Source organism: Hyperolius riggenbachi, chromosome 6 (genome assembly GCF_040937935.1).
Source record: "Hyperolius riggenbachi isolate aHypRig1 chromosome 6, aHypRig1.pri, whole genome shotgun sequence".
NCBI lineage: Eukaryota > Metazoa > Chordata > Amphibia > Anura > Hyperoliidae > Hyperolius > Hyperolius riggenbachi.
The window spans coordinates 385,890,357-385,901,377 of NC_090651.1; the positions used below are offsets into that span (position 1 = coordinate 385,890,357).

General features: G+C 43.0%; 1 protein-coding gene across 1 annotated transcript; it reads right to left on the reverse strand.

The window, feature by feature from the left end:
• Positions 1-6,604: 6,604 nt before the first annotated feature.
• Positions 6,605-8,900, reverse strand: LOC137522310 (uro-adherence factor A-like). Its single transcript, XM_068242341.1, has 2 exons — positions 8,844-8,900; positions 6,605-7,231 (listed from the first exon to the last, which is right to left on the reverse strand). Exons 1-2 carry the CDS (start codon positions 8,898-8,900, stop codon positions 6,605-6,607), a joined length of 684 nt encoding a protein of 227 aa, XP_068098442.1.
• Positions 8,901-11,021: the final 2,121 nt, after the last annotated feature.

Genomic DNA, 11,021 nt, shown 5'->3' on the forward strand with positions numbered 1-11,021 from the left:
AAAAGATCAAATCTGAAGGAAAAATTGCACTGCTAATGGGCACCTTGAAGAGAAACCGTAACTTTCCCATAAGAAATCATAACCCTTTCCCATAAGAAATCTATTCCTTTTCACAAACGCATCATCAGGGGGCGCTGTATGGGTGATATTGTGGTGAACCCCCCCCCCCCACAGTGTGATGTCATCACCATGGTTCTGACATCACACTGTGGGAGCCTTGTTGCATTGTGGGAAATAACAGCTATTTACAGCTGTTTCCAACTGCCAGACAAGCAAGCAGCATCTCCTTCCACTGACATCACCTGCCAGCAGTAAAAATGTCACCATGTGATAAACGTCAGAATGTAAATCAGGGAGAGGAAAGATTTTACAATGGGCAAACACTGACTAAATAATTTATACATAATTATTGTAAAAATGCACTTTTTTATTGCATTATTTTTACTGGAGTTCCTCTTTAAGGTGGAGAATGGTCCAGCCTGCCTCTGTGAAGACTTTGACTTGGTTACAGTTAGGAGGTGGCGGCCAATCAGTGGTTATTCACCTGTCAGTTGCGTAATTCAACCGTCTGCTTGAATTGATCTTTAGCTACTCTTGTTTTTCCACTAAGCTGATCTGGCTTCTGCCTCCCCAATAATACCTTTTCTTTGTCATTCCTGCTTGTTCCCTTGGCAGGCCTGACCCATCCTCTGCCGCATGTTCTGATAACGCTCTTCATACGGCCTGTCCCCGTCCTGGAACCTTCTCGTTTGTGGATTCTGCTCCAGCGTGGATGTCTGGTCCTCACGGCTGGCTTGTACCTGCCTCAGTTCCTGTCACCACCAGCCAGCCTGGCATCGTCTGCAGCTCTGGTGCGTGGTGCCAGCAGAACGCGGTGATCTGCAACATGGTGTCAGAACACCGCGGTAACAAAACAAGTCGCTGCTTGAATACGGAAGCATTGTCTTGTACCCTTCAGATAAATGGAGACATCTGTGCTCATTAATCTGTATTGACGACTGAAGTGAAGGCCAGGACAGAAGATGCTGCAATCTTTTATTTAACACAATAAACGTTAAGGCCCTCCATTCCCTCTCGAGTGTGTGCGGAAAGAAATGCTTATGCTTTTCATTTACTTTATAAGCTTTTATTGTTAGTGGAATACTTGCAGGCAGCAGAGTCAGCTTGTTGTACGTAAACTGCTGAGCTGTGCTCTCGGGGAGAGGAGACGTGACAGTCAGTGCGCTTGCCCTTCTGGTCCACTCACCCCTGCTATGTATTAGCGCTCTATTGCTCTAGAGGAAGGATGCTAATCAGCAGTTCTGAAGATCCCTCGCAGGTCCTCCCTAACTTCCAGGTAACATGATAACTGCAGTGTCTGCCCTGCACAGGGGTCTCTAAGATCTTCTGCCCTGGTCACCTCCTCACAGTCCCTCCTACAAGACTTTTCACAAGCTTCAGCCCTCCGCTGGAATTCTTGCATCATGCCTATCATGTTGAGAAGAACCTCACAAGCTTCAAACAAACCCTTAAAACTAGGGTGCCCATACAATTTCAGCTTGCAAAATATGTCTAAAATGACAAATTACACACAACACCCCATAAGGACAACAACTTGAGGTTTTAGCAAATGTATAAAAAAAAACGAAAAAAAAACAAAACGGAGAAATCCTATATTGAGCCTTTGCTCAATATTTTTCAATGCACCTTTGGCAGCAATTACCTTAAGTCTTTTTGAATATGATGTCACAAGCTTGGCACTCCTATCCTTGGCCAGTTTCGCCCATTCCTCTTTGCAGCACCTCTCAAGCTCCATCAGGTTGGATGAGAAGCGTCGGTGGTCAGCCATTTTGAGATCTCTCCAGAGATGTTCAATCGGATTCAAGTCTGGGCTCTGGCTGGGTCACTCAATGACATGCACAGAGTTGTCCTGAAGCCACACCCTTGACATGTTGGCTGTGTGTTTAGGGTCGTTGTGCTGCTGAAAGATGAACCATCATCCCAGTCTGAGTTCAAGAGCGCTCTGGATTGGGTTTTCATCCAGGATGTCTCTGTACATTGCTGCAGTCCTTTCCCTTTATACTGACTATACTCCCAGTTCCTGCCGCTGAAAGACATCCACACCGCATGATGCTGCCACCACCACCATGCTTCAGCCAGCTCAGTCCTGGTGGTTTTGAACTTCTTCCACTGACATGATGGAGGCCAATGTGCTCATCGGGACCTTCAAAGCAGAGGAAATCTTTCTGGAACCTTCCCCAAATTTGTGCTTCGAGACAATCCTGTCTTGGCGGTCTACAGACAATTCCTTTGACTTCATGCGTGGTTGGTGCTCTCACAATAACTGTCAACTGTGGGACCAAATCATGTCCAGTCAACTGAAATTACCACAGGTGAACTCCAATTAAACTGCAGAAACATCTCAAGGCTGATCAGGGAAAACAGGATGCACCTGAGCTCAATTTTGAGCTTCATGGCAAAGGCTGTGTATACTTATGTACATATGCTTTCTGATTTTTTTGTTTTGTTAACCCATTCGCGTTCCGTCGTTTTCACTTGAGCAATGTTCACCTCCCATTGATTAGCCTATAACTTTATCACTACTTATCACAATGAACTGATCTATATCTTGTTTTTTCCACCACCAATTAGGCTTTCTTTGGGGGGTACATTTTGCTAAGAGCCACTTTACTGTAAATGCATTTTAACAGGAAGAATAAGAAAAAACTTAAAAAGTTCATTATTTCTTAGTTTTCAGCCATTATAGTTTTAAAATAATACATGCCTCCATAATTACAACTCACATATTGTATTTGCCCATATGTCCCGGTTATTACACCATTAAAATTATGTCCCTATCACAATGTATGGTGACAATATTTTATTTGGAAATAAAGGTGCATTTTTTCCGTTTTCCATCTATCACTATTTACAAGTTTAAAATAAAAAAAAGATAGAAATATTTCATCTTTACATTGATATTTAAAAAGTTTAGACCCTTAGGTAAATATTTACATTTTTTTTTTTTTATTGTAATGTTTTTTTTTTTTTATATTAAACATTTTATTTGGGTATTTTTGGGAGGGTGGGATGTAAACGATAGTTTTATAATGTAAATGTGTGTTTAGTTTTGTTTACTTTTAGTTGTAGTTTTACTTTTTGGCCACAAGATGGCGGCCATGAGTTTGTTTACATGACGTCACTCTAAGCGTAACACACGCTTAGAGAGACGCATGGGGGAGGGAACAGCCAGAAAAAGCGCAGCTTCCGAGAGAAGCTGTCGCTTTTTCAGCGGGGGAGAGGAATCAGTGATCGGGCACCATAGCCCGATTCACTGATTGCCTGGCTAACGAACCGCGGGCCGGGAGCGCGCATGGTTCCTGGACGTAGAAACTACGTCCAGGAACTAAAATAGGTTAATATTTAATAAATTTGCAAAAATCTCAAATAAACTATTGTCGTAATGGAAAAATCTACGCTTACGGATCATTACGCGTAATTTTACGATATTACGCATTACGCAATTACGGTTACAGCGTAGGAAATTATCTATGGTTCATCACTGTAATTACGCGTTAACTTACGCAGTTAAGCGTAAGGATACCGTAATGTAGGCGCTTACGCTACGATGTTATGCGTAGTGCCGTAATACCCGTTAATGCATACTTTTTGACGCATACGGACGATGTGTACGCAATAGCCGTCAATGTGACAGCTATTGCGTACACATCATTCATATGCGTCAAAACGTACGCTTATATACTGAAGGGCGGGAGGAGATACTATTGGTTGCTTAGGATGTTGACTGATTGGCTACTCTTAGAAAAGGGGAGTTGTACGTTAGTAATTACGTGTAAAATTACGTGTAAGTCATCGTAAAATTACGCATACCTAGCAATTACGGTAGACAGCGTAATTACGATACCGCTTTATGGCTTACGCGTAAAAAATTACACGTAAGACCGTAAGTTACGCATAGCGCTTACGCGTAATTTTGCATTGGATTACGATGCGTAATTACGCTCATGTGTAATTTCAGCCCAGCACTGATGGGGTGTCGTGTGTAGAATTCTGGGGAAAAAATGAATATAATCCATTTTGGAATAAGGCTGTAATATAACAAAATGTGGAAAAAGTGATATGCTGTGAATACTGTATGTGATTCTGTACTCAGGCTTTGGCTCAGGTACATTTTGAAATCTAACCTCTCCCTATCCTATCCCTTAATGCTAACCCTCCAAAAATACTGCCTAACCCAAACATCTAACCCTAGTCAACACTTACCTTCCATCATCTTCTTTCTCCTATGCTTGGTCCGGGCGCCAGTGTTCAACAATTGTTCCTGAGGTTTCGGTTTTGGTGAATAAAACAGGTGTCTGTGCCCGGCTGCAGAATATCTGAACACAGGCGCCTAATTCGATTAGTAAATGCGGCTTGGCTTTTAATAGCCTAGGCTGTTTAATAGCCTAACGCTGGCACCCAAGTTCTCTGTAAACAATACAACAGGCAATCAAATTATCTGCTTTATCTCCAGATTTGTATTCATATCTGTCTCCTTCTGTCCCAGCTGTCATAGGTACTACGTTCTGCAAAGCTACAGATTGTTTATCACCGTACCTCGCGCTTCCATCCCCCTTCCTTCTAAACAGGAAGCTCGTAAGGGAAGGACTCTATCCCTGATTTTTCTTCTCTGGGTTATTCTAACTACCAAAACAACATGTATTGGGAATTATTATGCTGTTCAATTCTCTATTAGTATTGCTTCATATTTCTACTGTAGTGTATATACAGTAGGTACTTTGTACACATTTTACACTTCTATCACTTGGTGTTTTTACTGTACTGTACCTGTAAGTGGGATTATACTCCCAAAGTTAAAATTTCTGTAGCTACTCTTAGGGCTGATTCATACTGCAAGAGCTAGAGATTTTGAAAGCTCTTGTTAATGCAATGCTATGTGGAATGTTTACAAAATCTCATCGCTCATGTGAACACACATAGAATAACATTAGCAGGAGCTTTCGAAATCACAAAATGCTTAGAAAAGTTCTTGTAGTGTGCACCAGCCCTTACTCACATTAAAGAACATTTGAAAGCATTTCCTGTATGTAAAAACGTATATTTTTATTGCAGAGAGCAGTACAAGTTTGCTTATCTTGTAATCATTGCCTGCTGAAGCTCTCCGCCTGTGTTTTCACTTTGCCCTGCCTTTTCTGCTGAAGTGACTCAGCTGTTGCTTGGGAGACATGTCTATTCAAGGGAGGGGCCAGAGTGAAGACACAGGAAGAGAGCTTCAGCCAGCAATGATTACATTTGCTGATTAGCCAGAGATGAGCAAGCTGCAGTAAAAGTAAAAATTTTCAGATGTAGTGGATGCTTGGGAATGCTTTCAAATGTACCTCAGACTAGTTACTGAAATGTTAGTTTGGCCAGTTAGGCTGGGAACACAAGTGATTCTTTGCATTCCTGGCTGCAATATCAGTATAGAGGGCGATATTGCGGCCAGGAACACGAAGAATCACTCGCATTCCCACCCTGTCGGCGCCTGTCGCCGACATCGGAAGTGGCTGCCGGCGGGGCCAGGAAGATCTGATGGCGACTACGTGGGCACAGGACAGCTGCAGGGGGCTGCTGCCCCAGGTGAGTAAAATTCATTTTTTTCCCAGCCTTAAGTGTTCCTTTTTTAGGAGAGTTCTGACATGTCATTGGAAATTTAAGTAAAGTTTGGAATGGAGTTCTAATAACTAATAACTTGGGTGGGAGGAAGGAGTGAGGAAAGCAGGAGGAAGGCGGGAGGAAGACCGGAGGAAGGCAGGAGGAAGGCAGGAGGAAGGCAGGAGGAAGGCCGAAGGAAGGCAAGTATCTTTTGGAAAAGGACACTTAAAGAGACTCTGAAGTCTCCATAAATTCAGGTTTTTATTGCAAAAACCTGGTCAACATTATTGCCCTAACTAAAACGCTGCATCCCCGCGGCTGAAATCTAACTAATCCCCCCAAACTCCCCGGGGCACACTGCAGGGAGCACTTCCATGAGAGGCAGAGCTTTCAGTTGCAGCTCTGCCTCTACACATGTCTATCTGCGCGTATCACCACCTCCACCCTCCCCCCTCACTCTTCCTACACTGAGAGGGGCGGGGCAGAGGCGGAGATACGTGCTGGTAGACGAGTGTAGAGGCAGAGCTGCAGCTGAAAGCTCTGCCTCTCACGGAAGCGCTCCCCCCAGTGTTCCCCGGGGAGTTTGGGGGGATTTAGTAATATTTCAGCCGCGGGGATGCAGCGTTTTAGTTAGGGCAATAATGTTGAACAGGTTTTTGCAATAAAAACCTGAATTTATGGAGACTTCAGAGTCTCTTAATTAATGCTTTGTGGAATTCTTCTTTATGGCCCTTGATTGTCGGTTATTCCTATTGCGCTATGCAGCCACATTAACTATGTATTAATGTACTTATATTGCTGTATGTGGTATAAATTATGCATTAAATGGTTGCCCACTGTTGTTTGTTTTCTCATCTGTAGATCACCGATGTTAATGCCTCTTTATAAATAAATAACTAAATATGTTAATAATAATAACAGCCGTAATACTCTACCTTTTCTATGGAGTACCGGTAAACATCAAAACAGCCTATTCTAAGCTCTGCCCATCCTCCAAGCTCTGCCCCTCCTCCAAGCTCTGCCCATCCTCCAAGCTCTGCCCCTCCTCCAAGCTCTGCCCATCCTCCAAGCTCTGCCCATCCTCCAAGCACTGCCCATCCTCCAAGCACTGCCCATCCTCCAAGCACTGCCCATCCTCCAAGCTCTGCCCATCCTCCAAGCTCTGCCCATCCTCCAAGCTCTGCCTATCCTCCAAGCTCTGCCTATCCTCCAAGCTCTGCCTATCCTCCAAGCTATGCCCATCCTCCAAGCTCTGCCCCTCCTCCAAGCTCTGCCCATCCTCCAAGCTCTGCCCATCCTCCAAGCTCTGCCCATCCTCCAAGCTCTGCCCATCCTCCAAGCTCTGCCCATCCTCCAAGCTCTGCCTATCCTCCAAGCTCTGCCCATCCTCCAAGCTCTGCCCCTCCTCCAAGCTCTGCCCATCCTCCAAGCTCTGCCCATCCTCCAAGCTCTGCCCATCCTCCAAGCTCTGCCTATCCTCCAAGCTCTGCCTATCCTCCAAGCTCTGCCTATCCTCCAAGCTCTGCCCATCCTCCAAGCTCTGCCCCTCCTCCAAGCTCTGCCCATCCTCCAAGCTCTGCCCATCCTCCAAGCTCTGCTAAGTAAATGGAGGGGTCTTTGCCGCACAGAGTGATAGTTATGTGCCTTTGCAGAGTAACTTTGTTTGTCAGGGGGCTCTGTTTGACTTAACATGGCTTTACATATTGTTATTTTGCTACTCGTAATATAGTAGAAATTCTCAGATGGGTTTTTTCTGTTTTCGTAGCTTAGGGATGGCTTCTTTTCCCTGCACGGAGAGCTCCTTTTTTCTGTTCACAGCAAAATCTTCCACATGCAAGCATCACGCCTCAAATCAACTACAGGCCTTTTATCTGCTTAAAGGGAACCAGAGAGGAAGCACCCTCATGTATTTTACCATATATATCAGTGGGAACATTAGAGAAAACACCTACCCTGCTCTCTGCTTCATCCTTCACTGCTCAGCCTGCTTGTTATCAGCCCTGATAAAATCCCCCGCTGAGCATTCAGTCTGGCTTTGCTTAAAGCGGATCCGAGATGAAAAACTAGTCTATATATCTTATCTAAAGTTTAGATAGTTTACACAGCAAATCTAGCTGCAAACAGCTTTAATAGAAAATGATTATTTCTTCCTGTGATACAATGACAGCAGCCATGTTGTTTGTAAACATTACACAGAGGCAGGCTTATCTGTATCTTGAGCACTCAGCCTGTGAAAAAAACCTAATCCCCACTCCTCCCTCCTCCCCTCTGCCTCTGAAATCAATGGCTAGTAACACCTCCTCCTCCTGCCCAGACTGAGCTCCCATGAGCCCTTGCTACTGCCAAGGCTCTTTGAGAACCTGTGGGCGTGGTTTATTTAGTTTATAGGGAATTCGAGTATTAAAACAAAAACAAAAAAGTATTTGGTTTGAAGAATGCCCTATAAACAATAGGAAAGGAACACAATTATGCAATGAGTAAAAGTTCACCTCGGATCCACTTTAATAATCATTATAGCTGAGTCTGTCTTCTCTGATGTCTTTTCAAGCCCAAGCCTGCCCCCTTATGGCTCTGCTTTCCTGTTCTGTATACTTGCAGCATCACAGAGAGCAGTGATGAGATGGGAGGAGCTGCTAATGTAAGGGTATATTGGAAAACATTTTTTTAATCTATATTTGTTAGTCATAAGAGGTTTTTAGAAATGGTGATTTCATTTTGCACACAGCCCTCTAAATAATATGCTTTTCTGATGAACTGTGTTTTACATGAAGTTTTAGTAAAAAAACGGCACACCAGAGCGGCAAAAATTTAGCAGGTATAGTATTTCTTTTGTAAAATCTATCAGGGGATATGTTTATTTTATGCCAAAGCGTTCATCTCTCATTTCCTTTCATTAATAATGACATGACAACTGTCTTGCCCACACTTGCACATGAAATAGCCTTTGAGTCAACTGTCCACTTACATTTGGGCCCCTCAAATGAAGGGATTGTGTTAAAAAATGCTTTAGTTGCCTCAAATGTTTATGCTATCGTTTTGTTTACCCCACTGAATTAAAGCTGAAAGTCTTCACTGCAACTGCAACTGAGTTTCATTTCGAATTCATTGTGGTAATAATGTGCAGAACCAACATTAGAAAAAAAAAGTTTTCTCTGCCCAAATATTTATGGGCCTAAATGTATTTACAGAAATGTGAGGGGTGTACTCACTTTTGTGAGATACTTTGTGTGCAAACATGTCGCGTGTAGCTTGTAGCAATGATCCATGGCTAAATCACTGGGCTGATTGCAGGATTTTCAATGCACATTTAATATAACAAATGACCTTTGTATTACGGTAGAGTTCTGGTTATCCGGAATTCAACTAACCAGTAGAAATCGTCAGCAGTACTCACAGTGGTAAAGGACAACTTCTTAGGCTGTTTGTGGGCTCTGCTGTGCTTAGAGTAGTCTGAAACTCAGCATTTCTTCTTTGCTCTAAACGATTCCTTGCAGCCTTAAACCTATTAGCACAAACAAAACTTGTAGCAGAACAGCATCGAAACAGTTAAACACAGCACTTTGCTCTGCATTGAAAAGCCCCTTCAGCTTATGATCCATCTGAAGTAGAGATAACAGTATCTTTTGTTTACATTCTGATGTTGTTGCATCGTTTGTACCAACTGAAAATGAGCTCTTGAATAAAATGCAATGGCAGCTTTCAGAGCAAATAAACTGTACTTTGGGAACTTGTAATTTGTAAACAGACAATATTACTTGTGCACAAAAGCAAATATAATAACTGTATGAGTAATAAAAAGTAGGAAAACACATTTTTATTGAATGTTATTTCAGAGTTTTATCCCACTTTAAAGACTGAGCCCCCTCCAAGATTAATATACATTAAATTACTGTGTTTTAGCATTTAGTATGGAGTTCATGGTGTATATGCATAGAGTGGTGTATATTACTATATTAGTTAGCCCTGTTTTTAATGTGGAATCTCATGCACCCTTTATTACTATCATTATTATTTTTATTTATATAGTGCCTTCATCTTTTGTTACACTGTACATAGTACAAAACAAATATTGGGGAATATATAAGACACTGTACAATCATCATACCATCCAGCAATACAAGTACAAAAACATACATAGTTAATGTGTGGTTTAATGCATCACTAAACTAAGTAAACGTTCATGTGATAAATTACAGCAAAATAAGAAACAATAGGAGGAGGTCCCTGCCTTTGCGAGCTTACAATCTATAGAGTAAGGGAGTGGAAATAATAGGGAAGGAGACACAGGTGTTAGCGGATGAGGCAGTGAGCCTCCATTGCTTCAGGCTTGTCTGAACAGGCGTGTTTCGAGAGTACGTTTGAAGGTTTCCAGGCTTGGAGCGTGGCGGACAGTCTGTGGGAGAGAGTTCCAAAGGAGAGGTGATGCTCGTGAGAAGTCCTGGATGTGGACCTATCCGACATCAGCCATAAGTCAGTGCCTAATAGACATACTCATGAGTTACAGATTTATGGCAGTGTCAGAGACAATTCTTTCTTGTTTGCTTTCTATTTCATCCAGTGGTACTTTTAGCTCCTTGTGTGTCTTCAGACATGATGAACTTTCCCTCGGAGCAGCTCTCCCCCCCCCCCCCCCCCCCCCCGGATGTGACCTTCAGTTGTTTCATGGAACGCACTGAGGATGATTTTTGTTAAGTTGTATAAGCTACACAATGTTGTGATTTTGTTTTTCCCTCCCAAGTAAGTCCCATGGGTGTTCAGAAAATAAGTTTAGAAGGATTTATATAGAACTTATATTTACAGTAATGGAAGGAAGGAGCTGGAACGCTAAGCCGGCCCAGACCGATGGAATATCTAACGTTACTGATCATCTTCTTTCTCTTGCCGCCTGATCTGATCTGTATCTTTGAAATCAGCATTTCTCATCTCCTGCCAGAGAATTTCTGCGAATCGCTCTTCTGCGCACCTGCTGCTCTCCAGCCGCACAGTCCCTGTATTTTCGGAGGATGAGTCACTCAATGGGCGCTGGAGCCAAAATGACTTGGCTCGCGGGTGCGAACCGCAGCGGCATCCATTAGGTGGGCACAATTTTTTTTCCAGATTCGGCCTTTTTAACTAAAACCCCCCCCCCAAAAAACAGTTTGATGTAGGGCAAGCCAAAAACAGGAGCGATGTTCCCTGAGTCAGGTGTTCCTGCAGCAGGTTCCAACTGATCTGTAATAGCGTTTCCAAGAGGAGCTATTAAGATGTGCTGGGCCTGTAACATGCAGAGTAACGTATAACTGAGATCTGAGAATGATTGTTACAAAAGAATTGGTAAATCAGAGACACCAACAAGAGTAAAATAAACTAAAAACAGTAAAAAAGCAGCTAGCAGTGGATTCGCTACT